Genomic DNA, 18994 nt, shown 5'->3' with positions numbered 1-18994 from the left:
GAGAGAGAAAAGGAGGAAAATAGAAAGAGAGAAAGAGAAAGAGAGAGAGAAGGATGTGTTTAAAGTGATGCAGGAACAGATGAGAGGATGAGGGAGGATGTACCTACAAGTGTAATCTGGCTTTGGCTTTGTAGATGCATGCTGGTTATGCCAACAGAGCAAATTGAATTGCAGTGGGGGGCTCATAAGAGGCATGATCCCTGCTCACTTAGTGTGTGTGTGTGTGTGTGTGTGTGTGTGTGTGTGTGTGTGTGAACTCTGCAAAAAAAAAACAATGTAATATTACTTGCGTTTTGCATTTGATGTCACTATGTTTCTTTAAAAAGGAAATATTATGAAACTGAGCACTGAGCACCGTGAAACCAGACCAGCCAATCAGCTGTTGGTATCAGACTTAATTTGGCGCTGCCTTGTAAGCAGAGTTCTGAGTCTTTAGAATTATCCCACCTCCTCGTCGGAACATCTCCAATCACAGAGTTGGACCCGCATTTGGTGAGAGTGCAAGAAAAGTTTAAATAAAGCAAACAAAAAAAAACCCACAACCATTGTTTCTGATTAAATTTGGTGAAAACGAGAACAGAGACGAAAGAGAACAGAGTGAAAATGGCTAAAAACCAAAGCTATTGCTCCTCACTCCTCACCTCTAGCGCTGAACTGAGCTGAGGCTCGTTCTCATTTAAAGGAATAGGCACTGAATCCAGACTTTCTGAACAGGGCTGTTTAGACAGTGGGAGAATGCTGCTGTGATGTTTGATCCTTGTGGTGTTTTGACCACAGACATTTTATTAAGACCCCAGAACTGTGTTCACTTGTAGAACATTGGTGCAATATATGCAATTATATACTTGTGATTGGCCCCTACTATGTACAAAACTATGTTACAGCTGAGACATTTAGAGCAAGAGAGAGAGAGAAAGAGAGAGAGAGAGAGAGAGAGAGAGACAGAGAGAGAGAGAGAGGCATATAAAAGAGTAATCAGACTAAAGCTGCAGTTCTGCTGTGGTGCTATTGTGGTGAATATTATTCTCATGCTGTAATAAAGGCTGAGTGAATGCAAGAACCCAATGATTCCCAGCAGAACGTTGCCCAGAGTATCACACTGTCACCCCCTGCCTGCCTACTTCCCACAGTGCATCCTGGTGCCATCTCTTCCCCAGGGAAATGAAGCGCACACACCCAGGCATCCACATGATTTGAAAGAAAACGCGATTCAGCAGACCAGACTACCTACTGATCCACTACTGCCTGATGTGGTTCTGTTCCAGTGCCCAGTGTCGGTGCTTCCGGCAATGGGCTGACCTGTGTTTGGCAATGCAGCCCACTGTGTGACCTGACCCCTTTCTATCATAACTACATTAAGGTTAGAAGTGAAGTGGTGTGGTGAAAAACTGTCAATAGGACGTACTTATAAAACACTCAGAGTCAAACACACACACAGGCTTTGCTTCAGCCTGTGTACAGTCACTGTATTGATTCATCGAATAATCACTCCCTCACATTTTGCACACTGGCATTTTTGTCATTCTGCTCCCTCCCCCTCTCTCTCTCTCTGTGCTGACATATCTCCGATCTATCTGTTTGTCCCCTGAGTGTGTCTCTCCTTCAAACACATCCAAAGAGCTTCTTACTGACAGGTAAAATGTTTACCAGTTGTTGATTTATTATTCGCAAATAAATGGGACCTATTTGGCACTGAAATTAACATAAATAAATAAATTACTTTCTAATGTCCCTTAAACTTCCCCATAACTGTGCTCAGCAGTCAGATGGTGCTCGCCTTCATTCAACAAGGGCAGAAGTAATAGGATATGAACATTAGTGTTCGGCCGGACAGCTGATGGGTAACGCCAGCAGTGTCCAGTGTTACGGATTATGTAACAAACACTGAGCGATGACAGATTGCTGACTCCCCACAAACAGCCTCAGCCTTCACTCTACCATCATTTACAACACACCAAGCCTAGAATAAACCTTTAATAATGCAGTGGTAGGTGGATGTTTGGACACCTCTGCTCAAAAAACATCAGGCTGATTTTCTAAGTGAAAAGCAGTGAACACATCCTCTACACGAACCACACAAATTCACCTACTGAGATTCACACATTGGAAATACAGCTGGTATTTGGAAATATACTACAAATGCATTTATTCATTCATTCATTGGTTGTCTGTAACTGCTTATCCAGTTCAGGGTCGCGGTGGGTCCGGAGTCTACTCGGAATCACAGTCCTTCACAGGGTGACACACACTCCCACATCCACTCACACACTCACACCTACGGACACTTTTGAGTCGCCAGTCCACCTATCAATGTGTGTTTTTGGACCGTGGGAGGAAACCGGAACACCCTGAGGAAACCCACGCAGACACAGGGAGAACACACCACACTCCTCACAGACTGTCACCCGGAGGAAACCCACGCAGACACAGGGAGAACACACCAAACTCCTCACAGACAGTCACCTGGAGGAAACCCACGCAGACACAGGGAGAACACACCACACTCCTCACAGACAGTCACCTGGAGGAAACCCACGCAGACACAGTGAGAACACACCACACTCCTCACAGACAGTCACCCGGAGGAAACCCATGCAGACACAGGGAGAACATACCACACTCCTCACAGACAGTCACCTGGAGGAAACCCACGCAGACACAGGGAGAACACACCACACTCCTCACAGACAGTCACCCGGAGGAAACCCACGCAGACACAGGGAGAACACACCACACTCCTCACAGACTGTCACTCGGAGGAAACCCACGCAGACACAGGGAGAACACACCACACTCCTCACAGACAGTCACCCGGAGGAAACCACTAAATCTATTTTTATGGAAGCAAAAAAAAGTTTTAAAGGTGCATTCAGTCATTTTCCATATTTCCTTTCACATTAAGAAAGTACCATTACACTGACACTTAAAGATTGAGATGAATTAGGGGTGTGTACTAAACCACTATTTTAAACACTGCTGTGGGAGACCAGATAAACTGAGTTTAAACTTCAAAATCAGGTCTAAAAAGCAGTTTGTTTCTTGATCTCATGTGTGTCGCTTTTATAGAAAGAACATGTGAAAATGAGCAATAATCCCTCTAAGAAAAATTCTTTGTTACGTTTTGGTGAAAAAAGCACTGATCGCCCCTTTAAATCAAGATCATGCGGAGCAAATATTCCGGCCTCTGCAGGCGATTGTCTCACACGGGTGATTTTCTGCTGTTTAAGTGTTTAGCTCAGTCAGGCATTTTAAATTCAAGCTGGCAGCCATCGCTCAAACTCCAGCAGAAACATCTCACAACAGGGACATCAACAGCAAGCCCCGTCACACTGGGGACAGTCCTTTTACAACTTGAGCACTTAGTGGGTGCCATGGCCTCGTTAAAAATCAAAGGAGTGCTGCTCAAAATTAGGTCATCGTGGGCTTAGGTAGGGGAGAGTGGGAAGACAGTGTGTGTGTGTGTTTGGTTTTTTTGGGGGGTGGGTTAGCATGCGTTAGCCCTTAAAACGCTGAGTCACTTTCAGTCAGCAAAGTTTATGTACCTGTCAACATCCCCATATGTGTACATCAAATGATCAACATCCTCCTTCTAGATTTTTCATGTCCCTGTGATTTAGAATCATGATTCAAAGGTTATAAATTTAATGTGCACTGTGCTCCGTTCTGTTTTTTTGTTGGTTTCGTTTATTTATTTATTTAATTTTTCCCCCTTTTTGTGAGAATGCAAAAATGAGTGTTAACAGAGACTATAAAAGTAATTGGGTTAAACTGTGGAAAAAGAGTAATAACATGCTCACTTTACATTAAAAAAAGCCATCAGGGGTTTGTCCATAGGGAAATGTCGAGGCCAGATGGACAAGAGCATTTTAAAACTGGCACTTAAGCAGGCAATTACAGAAAAAAAGGGTTTAAAACCTAGTCAGTAAGCGTGGTTGAAAGCTGCTATCAATGCTGCCTCATTCGCCTCCCAGTGGCACAGATCTGCCTTTGCCCATTATAGTAGACAAGGACTAAATCAAAGGTAATCAACCCTACCTCCAGAATAACTCCCTATAACTGTGGCCAGGGACAGATTAAACCCAAGCAATAAGCCTAAGGGCAAACTACACTACACTGCCACAACAGCAGGTGGCACTAATCTTACAAACGTTAGGGTAAAACAGCTTCATGGACATACACCTAAACATCACTTTTTATTCAATTGTTTTTTTCTTGTGAACAATGCTAGCATGAGGATTATTCTTAGGGCTGCAGCTGTGTGTCGTGGGGCAGCTGTTGACTAATGGGGAGAGAAGCAGGTTTGGGACCAGAAGGTTGTTCCCTTTGGCAGGAAAATTAGAGTTTGAAGGAATGAAGGATTAGGACTGTCTTCTCCCTCAACATCCATGGTTGAAGTTACCTTGAGTGAGGCTCCTAACCCTCTGGTGCTAAAATGGCCTCACTTACTACCATAGGCAGGTTAGGGTTAGGCCTTTTTTGTATGTTGCACAATGACAATAAAATCCAATTTGTCATTTTACATTTTACAGTGAAATCCGTTAAAAATAGTTGCCCCAATGTATTAAAGCAGTGGTTCTCAAACTGTGGTATACGTACCACTAGTGCTAAGTGAGGCAGCAAGAGGTGGTATGCCAAATGACTTCGAAAAAATGTATTACTCAATTAAGGAATTTATTCATAGCTGAATATAAACAGTTTTTATGTGTAAATTACGCCCCAATGAAATTCATTTGTGTTGTTAAAAAAATACACCGTGCTACACATTCACCACAGTTTATTACGTGGGGAACGGCGGGACACTGTTCCTCCACTTTTTTTCCAGGAAGAGAATGTGATCACCCAGTTTTCTGAGAAATCTGTGTAAAGAAAGCCCAGTTTCAGTTGATTATTGGACGTAAGTAAAGGCTAGAAACAGACGCAAGCTATTTGGATTTTATTATAAAGAGGGCAAAGCAAAAACAAGAAAAACAAGCCGAGACCAAGTCCAAGAATTACTCCAAAGCCCAGAAGGACTAAATCCAGAGGCAAAAATAGAGAGAGAATTCTATACACGTGAAAACAAAATAGAACAAAACACTCAGCAGAAGGAAAACGTGGCCATCATTACAGCCCTAAAACAAGGTTTAACACAGCACCATCTACAAGCGCAGAGAGCCGCTGTGAGCAAACCTGATGCACACGTTTCTCTGGTAAAAATTATAGGTCGGAGGTGTGGCGGCACGGTGGAGCAGCAGGTAGTGTCACAGTCACACAGCTCCAGGGGCCTGGAGGTTGTGGGTTCAGTTCCCACTCCGGGTGACCCTCTGTGAGGAGTGTGGTGTGTTCTCACTGTGTCTGTGTGGGTTTCCTCCAGGTGACTGTCTGTGAGGAGTGTGGTGTGTTCTCACTTTGTCTGCGTGGGTTTCCTCCGGGTGACTGTCTGTGAGGAGTGTGGTGTGTTCTCACTGTGTCTGTGTGGGTTTCCTCCAGGTGACTGTCTGTGAGGAGTGTGGTGTGTTCTCACTGTGTCTGTGTGGGTTTCCTCTGGGTGACTGTCTGTGAGGAGTGTGGTGTGTTCTCCCTGTGTCTGCGTGGGTTTCCTCCGGGTGACTGTCTGTGAGGAGTGTGGTGTGTTCTCCCTGTGTCTGTGTGGGTTTCCTCCGGGTGCTCCGGTTTCCTCCCACAGTCCAAAAAAACACGTTGGTAGGTGGATTGGCGACTCAAAAGTGTCTGTAGGTGTGAGTGAATGTGTGTGTCTGTGTTGCCCTGTGAAGGACTGGCGCCCCCCCAGGGTGTGTTCCCGCCTTGCACCCAATGATTCCAGGTAGGCTCTGGACCCACCGCGACCCTGAACTGGATAAGCGCTTACAGATAATGAATGAATGGTATTTGGAGGTTTTGGTTTCATAATGGGTGGTACTTGATCTAAAAACTTTGAGAACAAAGGATTTTGAGGTCTGAGCTCTGGAATTTCTCACTAACTTTTCTTTTAATTTCCATTTCCTTATTCCAGGAAATAATCCTATACAACAGTGGTTCCCAAACATTTTCTGCAGTGCCTCCTACTGTAAATGGGAATATTTTCAAGTCCCCTGATTCAGACACACACACACATATATCTTTTGCTTCCAGACTCCACTGGAATTTATTTTAAATATTGTAATTCAAAACTGCAACTTCATATTTAACAAAATATTAATTCAAAAACTACATTTACAGTGTCATTAATTCAAGTAAGATGTGTAATCTATCTTGTTCATTTGCCTTGCCGCACCCCCCAGGGCAGTACTTTTGGACTTTGGGAACCACGGCTATATATGATCTCCTAAAATGGGAACCTCCTAAAATGACCAGCTCTTTTATTGTCTGTTTTGAGTGGCATTGAAATAAGTAAAGGGAGAGTCCCTGACTTTGCACAGTATTTTAAATTAAAAATAACAACTGGAGAGCTTTAAAAGGAGATTGGAACTTTCTTATTTCTTCAACTATATGGAGGTACTAACCTCTTCCATTCTCCACGTCCTGTGAAGCGATAACAAAGCCGAATCCTTCTCCTGGCCTCCTCTTGAGCTCCACTTCAAAGCCCCGTGGCGCTGGCGCCCGAACCCTCTCCTCTGTCCTCACCCGGGGGTGGAGAGCAGTCCCACCGTCCTCAGAGCTCATCCAGTCACGCGGCTCCAGTGTTAAAGTGACAGGTACGGAGTCCAAGAAGCTGGTGCTCTGGACTAGAGAGGAGCGCACCAATGTCTGGGGAGGTGGGGTCAGGGCTTTCCGGGGCAGAGGCGGACTGTTGTTGGTCAAAAGAACCTGTGAGGCAGAAGCAGGACGTGGTGGGATGGGACTGTGCTGACGCATAGAGTTCGGGGAGATGGGAGAATTTAGGGAGCCTGAAGATAGGAAATAATAAGGGATGAGCATAAAAGGAAAAAAGAGTTGTTTTGATATTTTCTTCACTATTTCATATCATATGAAACTGAGCAGATGTGGATGTCACTTGCCTCCTCTCTGAACCAGCAGAACGACCTCTCCCACTTTGGTGTGTTCCAGCAGAATTCGCTGGACCTGTAATAACATTCAAATACTTGAACATCTCTTGAACATTTTATTCCCTGGCTTTTTACTCAAACATTATTACATAATGCAATAAAACAAAGGGAGGTTGAGGACAGTCAGATGCCTTTTCCTAGACCAATAATGCCAACCACTACTTCTTTTCACACTGCCATTAATGCAGCGGCCCCCAAATATTTTCTGCAGTGCTGCCTTTTTGTAGATGAGTATATTTTCTCATTCTCTTTATTTTTTTCATAACCTCTTTGCTGCCGTTCCTTTAGGTCTAATCCCATGTTTTAAAAAACACTGGAATCTGTTCTTATATCATGTGCCATAAGGGTTTGATGGTCAGCAGGGAAAAACCCGGCAAACTCCCAATGATAGAACCAATTCTAAAACGGCATGAAAGATATTCTGGGGATCTCAAAACCTGCACATGACCTCGACCACCTACCTGAGTGTAGCTGAGACTTTGAACGTCAGCTCCGTTAATCTTTATGATGATATCTCCTGGTTGGAGGCCATGACACTGCTGCCGGTCCCAGACCCTCTTCACCATAGACATCCGCCCACTGTGCCCTCCTGCCATCATGCTAAAGCCCATCCCCCTGCCGTCTGTACACTTGGCCAGGGCAACTGGCACCAGCTCTCTGCCCCCAGCCTTGCCCCCGGCACTGGTGACTGTCCCTGGTGATGGGGCACTACTGCCTGGGCTACTGCTGGCACTGGCGCCGCTGTTGAAGGTAAAGTATGGTCCATCAGAGTGGGTACTAGCTGGTGGGGTCAGCAGGGGGCGCTGGGGTTTACGGAGCTGTGTGTATCGTCGTCGTCCCTCTGGCGACGAGCACACAGGCTCAGAGCCGCTTTCTACCTGCCGGAATGGCGAGCGAGACGTGGGTGGAGTCGGGGCAAAAGAGGAGAGGTCACTTTCCGAGGATTTATTGGAGTACAGGCGCAAAGGTGATGGGGGACACAGGGAGTTGTTGTTGTGGTTCCGGATGAGGGACGCCCTGAGAGGGAGTATGGGAGAATAAAGTTGGTGAAAGACATAGTCATGTGCTTAAACATTTCCTGAGTCTGTAAATTCTGCCCTTTCCATTCCATCTCATTTGTATATGACTCACATCTGGAGTTATGAGGCTAAGAAGAAGGGTTGAGATACATTTCATCTGCTTCTCACCAAATAAATAGTGCACTAACATTTTGCAGAAATAGAAATGCCACAAAATTGGAATAAGATCTGTTTACAGTGACTTCCAGTGAATTTTTTTCCCTTCTGTAAAATTACTAATTATTTTTGTTTTTGGACAGTGACATTTTGTTTTATGCAATAGATTTGTATATTTTTCTCACTTAAAAAAAGCATACTCTGTGCATTGTGGGATTTTGTTTGGTTCCCATTACTATTACCTGTGAGATCCTTTAGCTGAGACCACCTCGCTGTCGCTTTGACTGGCCAGGTCAGCGCTCAGCAACCGTCTGATCCCCCTGGCAGACCTGGGTGGTCTCAAAAAGCCACTCTCGCTCCCGTTGGAGTATGTGCAATAGGGAGGGGTTCTTGGAGGTGGAGAATAATGTGAGGCATTGCCGTTGGCGTCCAGACTCAACCTGGATGCTCGTCCCATGAAGGCTGCACAGTACCTCGCCTCAGCACTGGTCATCCCGTTGAGGTTGAGCTGGGCTAGGGTTGGTAGTGGGGCCTGAGGCTGGGGCTGAGTGGTGGTGGGTGGAGGTGGAGGTGGCGCAGGAGGTTTCATTGCAGGTTCCCGAGCATCGTGTAACCCAGGGCGGCATGGTTTGGGGCCGCCGTCTGGGTTGTAGAGCATGGGGTAGCCCCGCTGGACCATCACGTCAACACTCTGACCCACAGGGACAGCTTTCAACAACTCCACCACCTCCTTATGAGAAAAGCCCAGGACACAGGTGTCATGGATGTACACTAGAATGTCGGCTATGGGAAGAGACAGAAAATACTAGAAATTAATATGGCATATAAGTGAATTTGCTTTCCTAGATAATTGATATAAATATTATAACTGATATTGAATTGATTACCCCAACCCAATACTGTAAGGGGTTGCTCTGTGTCGCCTGATAATGGGGATGTGTGGTATCCATTTTCATAACATCTCAAACTATAAACACATTATAAACCATTACCAGGCAGAGGGGTTGGGGGATACAGGTGTATACAAACTTTGAACAGTTCGGCTTAGCGGAACCGCTATCTGGCTAGGCTAAGATACATGAGCTAACAGGCTAAACACACACAGACTGTGTTCCAGTGAACTGAGGCTCAAATCACATGTTTCGAAGATAAAGCCTTTTTATCTATCTGTGCACACAAAACTGACTGAAAGTGTTTTTGTTTTCAGGTTTACTCACCAAACTCTGCACTAAACTCACAACTATGGTGGGCTACTGCTCTTGTGTTTACTCCCCCACCACATCACTAGCCTAGCTCTCTTAAATACACATGAATGCTCAGGCTTTTGCCATGTATTAACCAAACAGACACAGAACAGAAATGTGACACACCATACAGACACGGCCTAACAACCATGGTATGCAGTATTACTGTAATACTGCCCCATCCAATCTGCTAAAAGCATGTGGCTGCGGTGGCGCTCCTCAAGCGTGGCCTCTACAAAGAATTCCAACTCCCAGAATATTTAAACCCTGAAGACACACTCAGAATAAGTCGGTAGGAAATAAATGGATTTAAAACCATAGCAAATGGAACAGAAACAAATAGAAAACAGGGGAAAAAAGCCAGAAAGAGGTCAGAAAAAAGAAAGTAAACCAGAACATAAAGCAGGGGAAAAAAATCACTTTTCCTCCCATTTCTAAACTTTTAACCCTGTTTGTCACATCACAAATTGGACCATACCTCCTGCACATGGGTCCTCCCATATACACTGTATGACTATATTCACAAATGACCCTATAATACAGTAAATACACAAAATAATAATAAATAATAACAAGTGATTTTCTATTCAAGTTATTTTTAATTATTTAACATATCGCAAACCGCATTCTAAGCACAGGACACAAGCCAAACTTAGCCAAGCTGTTAACTTTAAATGCAGTTCAGAAGTGGTTCAATTATCACTGATATAAACGTACGATGCATCAGCACTTCACTGCTCTTTTACCTTCAGTACTCTCAAATCTGTCGCTCTCTGACAGGGGTTCTGACTTTAAATTCCACTTTGGATGATATTTTCAAATATGAAAAGCTGGGTCTTAATCTGTGCCATCTTTATAAATGCGTTGGTTTGCCGTTTAATCGTGAAAGGCCAAAGCCTAATATTCCTGTTACCACGCTCATGTCATGGCTCATTATGGTTCCCCACTAAGCTCTTGTTCACTCTTTTAATCTCTAAACAAATCTATTATGAAAATTTACTTGGTCCAGAGGGGGCTTAAAGTCTTTAGACGGCGGATGGAATGAAAAGAATGGATTGTAAATGACTAATGTGCAGAGTGCCCTGACAGAGGGGAATGGAGAGGGAGTCAAGGAGGGAACTGAGAGGAAGAAAGAGGCAGGGAGGTATGAGTGGCCGTCGCTGGATTACAGCGTGCAGGCCATTAGGATTAGGGAGAAACTGTGACGCTGAACAGGATCATATAATAACAGGTCTGATCCAGCGTGGGAGAGAAAGACAGAGAGTGTCCAGTAGGGTCAGTAGCCAGCCATAAAGCTCAGTAATGAAGGGCTGCGTGTCCTCTGGCCATGACGTACGACCCTCCAGCAAACTAACTATAGCCTACTGCTGTCTCATTTACAATCTATCCTCAGTCATGTAACAGCAGCAGCTCTCAGACCAATACACTGTGGTCAATAACAGGCAGCAGTTAATAAGGAACTACATTAATGATATCTTTAGTATTATTAATTTTGAAAAAGCCGTAATTGGCTAAATCTCTAACATAATAATGCATATGTATGTGGACTCGCTCACATTGAATAAACTTGTTAGGTTTCACCCTGTTCAGGACCCTTTAAGGACCACCACAGAGCAGGTATTTTTTGAGTGGTAGATCATTCTCCACTCACACAGGAACTCACACAGCGGCATCTCACAGTTCAATTTAATTTTGATTGAGGATGCCACAGTGCCATGAAATAATTCTCTCAATCTGTACCCACAAGTCCAGCCTTCGGATGTCACATCTGTGATCTGATTGATTACCTGGGTTAAGAGTGGGCGGGCCTCCTGGCGTGATGCTGTAAACCTGCAGGAACTCTCGGGGTCTGCTGCCTCCCACAATGTTGAAGCCAAAGCCACGAGGACCTTTAACCAACCGCGTGTGAAGTGAGAAACCTCTCAACTCCTCCGGCTGATCTGTGAACTCCCCCACTGAGAGACAGCAAGAGAAGGACATGAACTTGACTGGAAGGAACTCTAGGTATTGTTTTTACCTTAAAAAAACAGTTTCAAAATCATTGTGATGCTTCATTGACCTGTAACAGAGATAACAGTACCTGTGGTGTTGCTAATGTGGGTTTAGCACTATGTAACTTTTGGCAGGAGGATAGTTACAATGCTGTAAAGATGAATTACATTGTGGGGGAGCCCCAGCAGCAAGAAAAAACCCAAATCTTACTTAGTATTCCTTTAAAATTTAAACCCAAATGTAGGAACATTAGATAAAATCCTCTGACAACGATAACATGCAATTAGCCAAAATTGCAAAAGGCAGCATGGTGACTCCACACAGCTCCAGGGTTTGATCCTCACCCCGGGTCACTGCCAGTGAAAAACGTAGTGTGTTCTCCCTGTTTGTGGGCAGGTTTCTTCCAGGTGCTCTGGTTTCCTCCCACAATCCAAAACAGATATTGGTAGGTGGACTGTCTGTGAGACATTCCCTGCCCACAGTGTGTTTCCTGCCTTGCGCTGCTACTTCTTTACCGAATATATGATGTGTGGTGAGGATATCGGTGCACACTGACAGCTATGGCATTATCAAAGTGGATGCTGCACACTGGTGGAAGTTATACTAACTCGCAAATGTTCCAAACAATGTAAACTGCTTTAAAGAAAAACTAGGTACGTTTTTAAGGTGAACATATAATGTAGTGTTCCTTTATTATGTGATGCTATGTTGGATAATAGAGTAAGTTCTTACGCTCTGTCATGCACACAGTCTCTCTGCTGGATGTGCGGTGACTGTGCCAGGATGCTGGCTTGGGCTGATGACTGCAACACAACCACAGAACACAAGATGGCACTATCAGCAAAGACACAGTAGACACAGTACTTAAGTTTAGTAGTACAAACTGTATACAAACACTAAACAGAGCTGGAGTTACTGTAGGAATCATGAATGGCATGTGGGGTAAGGGAGGGTGGCACCGGGGACACTTGGCGTCCTACAATGGTCACATCAACCCTCTTTTAAATGTGGAATGTGGACTTTTTTCATTTTATATACTGTGACTCACCTCCAAGACACTAGGGGGCAGTCAAGCACTTACAACATCAACAAATTGTCTGTATTTTTAATGGATGGAATTAGAAAGTCATATGGTCGAGGAACTTTGGTCAGTCCCCAAGTACACTACATCTATAAGAAGTCAAAATCTGACTCTGCAATTTAGGAAGCCACTTCATAACTGCCTCAAATACAGTGATTTTACTATAGTGAGGTATACTTTATTCCTAATCACACTGTTGGCTGATATGACTTGCATGTAACAAAAGTCTTAACACTTGTCAGTGGTAGAAAGCACACTATATGTTCATATATAACAACTAGGGGAAACAGTAGGTGCTCTATAGTAGAAGTCACCATATATGCTCTATATACCATACTACCTGCTAACAGCATAAGCCTTTTGAAGAATAGTAATATTTGGGTGCGCTATGGTCACGAATGGGTGTCTTACTCTGTGTAATATGCATCCCCTGAGTCATTGTAGGCCATCTCCCAGGTTTCCAGCCCCGCCCCCCTTCCCCCTCTTCCCAGTCCACCCCCGTTTTCCAAGGCACTGCCGTCCCCTCCACTGGAACGACGTGATTGGCTGGGGGATAAGGTGGGGGCGGGGACACTGCCAATACCTCCCGAGATGCCTAAAACACCAATAAGACGGAAAACAATGGAAATTTGAAATAAAAGTGAGCATTAAAATAGACAGATTGTGATCAAAGGTCTTAAATGTCTGTTTGCTGTTGTCTTAATCTGAATCTGTTATGACTGGCAGTTATCAGGAATGCTGATTTCACGTGGCCTGTTTGTATCGGAGATTCTTCACTAATGCTGTGTTATATTTGAACTCCGTTGTCAAGTGGAAAGCCCCCACAGGTTGGATATCTTACATGGAAAGTTGGGGGAGCCTCATCAATTTGTTTTAAAAACCATATTGGGACTCTTCTGTAATACCTATGTGTAGACCTTGAGAACCCTAAACAGTGACAGTGAACACTTGTGCTTGTGCCAACAGACCTATGAACCTGACACTGGGATGAGGCCTCGGTGTTGTCCACAGAAGTCCAGTACCTTCATCCAAAGTCCAAAGGAAATCAGTGCTGTGTCAATATCTACATCTAAGCGAGGTCAGCATTCTCCACCAACATTGTGACCAAGGGGGAAAGCATATCTAATCCATAGAGACGGATCACTATGTGAGCTGCCCTGTTGATTGACTGCGATTGTACAGTTTGATCGATGGCTTTGTGACATTCCTGCCACTTCCCACGAGACAGAAGGGCCAGAGCAGGAAAGAAAAGTGCTCAGACAAACAAAACTAGAGTGAACTTATGAAAGAGTTGAATGGACAGTTTTAGTGGATTGCGGATTGAAGTGTCATCCACTTACATCCGGCAGAAAAGAGCCAAATTCACTGTGGATGTACTAAAGCCCTAAACACATGCCCAGCAATATGGGAAAAGGATTCAGGGAACCATCGATTGCTCGACAAAATAACAGGTTTCCCAATCATTGGCCTTCTCACTCATTCTTTAAAGATAACACATGTAACAGCACATTACTGCGAGATTGCCGTGAACTTCCTTACAACTCATTGCTGTAATTTTACAGTAATCTATTTGTAATTGCATAAACATTGTGTTCCTCCATTACAGATTGATACTCTAGTTTGCTATGAATTCTGGGAGCTGATGTACACTCTAAGCACATTTTTATAATAAAAAATAAAGTTTTTAACCTGGGTAACGTGTACTTCTTATGTTGTTTAAACAGCAGACAACATATAAGGCATAAAATAATCAGTCAACACCACAGCTGAGCATTTCTACTCAAAAACTGCATTGTTTCAAAAATGGTCTCCAATGGGAGAGTTCAGAAAATCAAAGTTACTTATGTCACAAATCAAAAAAACGAACTCCATCCACTTTCAAGCTGCAGGGGGATGGAGTAGAGATAAGAGGAGATTACGGGTACAAATTGCATACTCATAGCTCTCTGAATGAAGATGAAGTTATAAGGCATCATGGGTTTGTTATCTTTGGTAATAGCCTCTAAATGTGTAATGTTAATGGGTGGAGCTATAGTTACAGGTTTTATAGAGTGAAGTAGATTAGTGTGCCTCTGATAGTGAAGTCAGTACATTGTTGCGGAAGAGAACTGAGTTTTAGCCTCTGACAGAAATCCATTGGTAAAATGATTGCGATTTTAAAGCTGTAGAACAAAAGTAAAGTAAGGTAGAGTACAATGTACAATAGTGCACCCAGACAGTGATACACCAAAATGCAGTACACTAAAAAACAGCTATCTTCCCAGCGGCTAGTCTCATTATCAAGACTCTACAAAAAAGAGGATAAGGTAGGATTAGCAGGATCCTGGCTTCAGGTAGAAATGTTTTTCTCACAGAATCTCAATCAGCTCTGGATCACACACCGTAAAATGGTTGATTTCAAGGCTCCTTAAGGGAAGCTGATAGACTGCTGCTATGATTCCTGGGTGGCATACAGTATCCCTGCCATAGCCCACTGAGCTGCCATTGTATCTGGCACTAATGGTGTAATGATTCACAAAATATTCTGTTGTTGGCTTCCTGTTTAAATATTTTATTTCATATTCTGTTAAATGTGTTGTTGGATACTCACATGTAATGAATTGACACACTCAATATGATTCAATATGATATGACTATAAATTATTTAGTGTATCATTTTAAATATGTGTGATTATGCATTGTATTATTATTGCACTGGAAAAATATACTGTTGATTTTCATTTATATTTTTTGGCAAGTCACTGCCTGAAACTGTTTGGACCTGAATGATGAGGGTGCACCCAATGCTAACACAAGCATTATCTACAATCAGTAGGGGAGCATATAGCCCCCAGGCTGTGGAACTGTGTTCTCTGAAGACTCAACATCTAATACATTTGGGTAAGAGTCTAATTTATTGCCTTATTAGAAGAGCAAATGCTGTTATTGCAGCCACAATAAAATATATGTTAAAACTAAGTGAACACAAATTTAATCTGAATTCCCTCATAAGGTGCGAGGCCAAAGGGATTTCCACTACAACAAGGTGACAAATTATCCATCACAAACGGCTTAATGATTACAGTAACGCTGTTTAGCATCTGTTTAATGTCTCATATATAAGAAGTGCAGTGTGTATATGGCCCAGCTGTACAGTATTTTCTCTGGGTTTATTAATTTAAACCATAAGCATCCCCAGCTGGGACCAGAACAGCTGCAACCTACCCCCCAATGCTAAGCTAATTAGCATGCTCCCAGTACGGGCATAACACCCACACACACACACACACACAGAAAGGAAAACACACACACATAAACACAAATATAAACCAACACAGGTGTCTTTTTGGGCACTTTAACTAGAGCACTGGCTAAAACTCTAATATAAACCACGTTTGTATTACCACCGGTTCCTGTTGCTATAATCTCATTAAGTTTTACACTCACTGACTATTAAATTGAAGATTTCTCAATGGACATTTGCACCAGAATTGCTGAACAAATACTTAAATAGGCTTCTAATAAAGAATTACACTGAATTTTCACTGTGCAATTCAGTAGCTTGCCATTCAGACCAGTGGCCTGTCTCCTCATCCTTTATAATGTCTCTTGTTTTAATAGAGTAGTAATATCTTTTATCCTAATACACTCCCCTATTACTCTGCTACTGCTGTTTTTCACATCATTTCGATATCCGTCTCAGTGTCCTGGCACTGTTTACACCCATCCTTCTTCCTCCTCCTCTCCCTACCTGAGAGACCTGAGTCTTCCTCACTGTTGTAGCCCTCCTCGCCTGTTTTCTCCAGATGACTGAGGGACTTGCTGCGTGTGCGGAACTTCCTCAGCAGGTTGCGGTGCTCTTGGTAAGTGATCGGGGGGCTTTCTGGACTGATGTGGACTGGACGAGGGGTTCCATAATAGTTTCCTAAAACAGAAACAAAATAGAAAACAGCCCTGTGTAATTTACTCTCTGCTAGTAATTTCTACTTTCTCTTTCTCAGTAATAGTGGCTTGAGCCATTGGCTATTAACAGAGCACTATATGGACAAAAAAAAAACAAATCTGGGTGTTTTTAGGTGAAATAAAATGCACAGTTTAAAGCACAATCACTGTTTATTTTCTGTATTTAACATACACTATATTTTCTAATGGGCGGCACGTTGGTGCAGCAAGTAGTGTCGGAGTCACACAGCACCTGGAGGTTGGTGTGTTCTCCCTGTGTCCACGTGGGTTTCCTCCGGGTGCTCCGGTTTCCTCCCACAGTCCAAAAACACACATTGGTAGGTTTGATTGGTGACTCAAAAAGTGACCGTAGGTGTGAGTGAATGTGTGAGTGTGTGTTGCCCTGTGAAGGACTGGCGCCCCCTCCAGGGTGTATTCCTGCCTTGCGCCCAATGATTCTAGGTAGGCTCTGGACCCACCGCGACCCTGTACTGAATAAGCGGTTACAGATAATGAATGGATGGGTGGATATTTTCTAACATTTATTCTGAGAATATTAACTGGTAATTCATCGTCTACTCATCTTGGAAGGCTTTATTCTACGTACTGGAAATTTTCTTGTGAGAAATCAAAGACATCCAACAATGAGAGATTTAGTGAGGTCAAGTAATGATATTGGATGATAAGTTGATAAGGTGAAACAGTAACCAAAGAAACTCATTCATTCATTCATTGCCTGTAACCGCTCATTCAATTCAGGCTCACAGTGGATCCAGAGCCCACCCAGAAACACTGGGTGCAAGGCAGGAACACACCCTGTAGGGGGCGCCTCACACATTCACTCACACACCTATGGACACTTTTGAGTTGCCAATCCACCTGACAATGTTTGTTTTTGGACCGTGGGAGGAAACCGGAGCACCCAGAGGAAACCCACGCGGACACAGGGAGAACACACCAAACTCCTCACAGACCGTCACCCGGAGCAGGGCTCGAACCCACAACCTCCAAGACCCCAGAGCTGTGTGACAGTCACACTACCTGCTACACCACCATGCTGCCCACCAAAGATACTCTTTATGATTATTCATTTATTTATTCATTCATTTTTTCGCTCAATGTTGTGGTGGAATCACTGGGTGTAAGGTAGGATCACACTCTGAACAGGACACCGGTTCATTAAAGGGCATCACGCATTTAAACCTGTGGACAATTTTGCACAGACACTCCACCTACCATCATGTGTTTGGGTTGTGGGAGGAGAACGGGGAGAAAACACAGAGGCGAGGATCAAACCCAGGAACAATCTACGTTACCCCTCCATGCTAGCCATGTTTTACATTTATTTTTATTATTATTATTATTGCTGTTGTTATTGTGGTTGACATGACATATAAACTATGGAACAAATCAATACAAGTTGGAAAGTTTCTCCTCACATTCACTTGAAAACTTAGAAAAAACTTAGAGTGTATCCCTTTAAGTGTATCTAAATGGGAGTCACTGCGCTGAGAATGGAGCTTAGCATGTAGCACACAACAAATATGCGAGTTAATGGCATAGTCAATACGAACACACATGACTGCTGAAGCTGCAATTTCCTTTTCATATCACATACCCACAGACTTAGAAGCTGAGGGGGGTGGTGGGGGGTGGTGTTAAGGAACACATACTGTGTATTCTTAGAAACATATCAATGCAGTTTCTCATATTTACAGGAATGAGACACGGAAGACATCAAGGTCAAGTTTATTTTAATAGCATGGAGTAATCAATGCAGAGATGCTTTGACTTAGCACTTTCTGCTCAGAAGAGCTGAAAACACTGGGCAAACGCAGCGATACTCTTTGGTTCCACTTCCTTTCCCAAGTATATACTGTCGGATGCATATGCTGGTCTCCTCGTGGTTTTAATGCCACACATAATGCTCGGCCAGTTATTGACTGAGCAGCTGGGCTTTGCAGCAGAGTGTAAATCATGGTGCTTGCCGCTCTGACAAGGTGGGAATGACATTTATGGCTCTATGTAAACGTCGCAGCTTCTTTTATGCTAATGTATCTCACTCTCTTAATCAAGAGAGAGGGCGATCCCACCCCTGAGAGTCGTAACTCACATGTAAACCCCGCCAGCGTTACACGGCTGGTAACACCATGGCTGAATATTAAAGAAGAAGGAAGAAAGGGTTTCACACTGGGAGCTGTAATAAGAAAGGCATGAATGTAGATGGTAAAGTGAAAGGTTTAAAGTCAGCTACAAAACACAAGCCTACAACTAGAAAACAAAAAGGTAATCTAAGATACAAAAGGTATAAAAAGTTAAAAACCAAGGCCACACAAAATGGCAGGCCAAGCACAAGACAGAGTGTATATTTGCATAAGTAGATATACACAAAAACCCACACACATGGCGGACCTGGGTAACAATACAAAAACTGCCCTACTCCAAAATTTACATAGCGCAGTTTCTGCAGTGCTGAGCCCGAAATACACTGTAAATACAATGGATAACTTGTTTGGCCAAATGTCTGTTTAAAGATCCCATACAAACAGAACTGAG

General features: G+C 43.5%; 1 protein-coding gene across 1 annotated transcript in view; it reads right to left on the bottom strand.

The window, feature by feature from the left end:
• The window catches only part of LOC136666066 (membrane-associated guanylate kinase, WW and PDZ domain-containing protein 3), an 85533-nt gene that overhangs the window by 20935 nt on the left and 45604 nt on the right, over positions 1 to 18994 (bottom strand). Inside the window, exons 5-12 of the mRNA XM_066644051.1 lie at positions 16248 to 16421; positions 12929 to 13112; positions 12169 to 12239; positions 11232 to 11399; positions 8443 to 8983; positions 7487 to 8042; positions 6978 to 7041; positions 6483 to 6866 (exon numbers count right to left, since the gene is read on the bottom strand). Coding sequence (XP_066500148.1) covers positions 6483 to 6866; positions 6978 to 7041; positions 7487 to 8042; positions 8443 to 8983; positions 11232 to 11399; positions 12169 to 12239; positions 12929 to 13112; positions 16248 to 16421 — 2142 coding nt within the window. The remainder of the gene's footprint in view (positions 1 to 6482; positions 6867 to 6977; positions 7042 to 7486; positions 8043 to 8442; positions 8984 to 11231; positions 11400 to 12168; positions 12240 to 12928; positions 13113 to 16247; positions 16422 to 18994) is intronic.

Source organism: Hoplias malabaricus, chromosome 14 (assembly GCF_029633855.1).
Source record: "Hoplias malabaricus isolate fHopMal1 chromosome 14, fHopMal1.hap1, whole genome shotgun sequence".
NCBI lineage: Eukaryota > Metazoa > Chordata > Actinopteri > Characiformes > Erythrinidae > Hoplias > Hoplias malabaricus.
The sequence above is the reverse complement of the archived record's forward strand: the minus strand, read 5'-3'. Positions and strand labels throughout refer to the sequence as shown.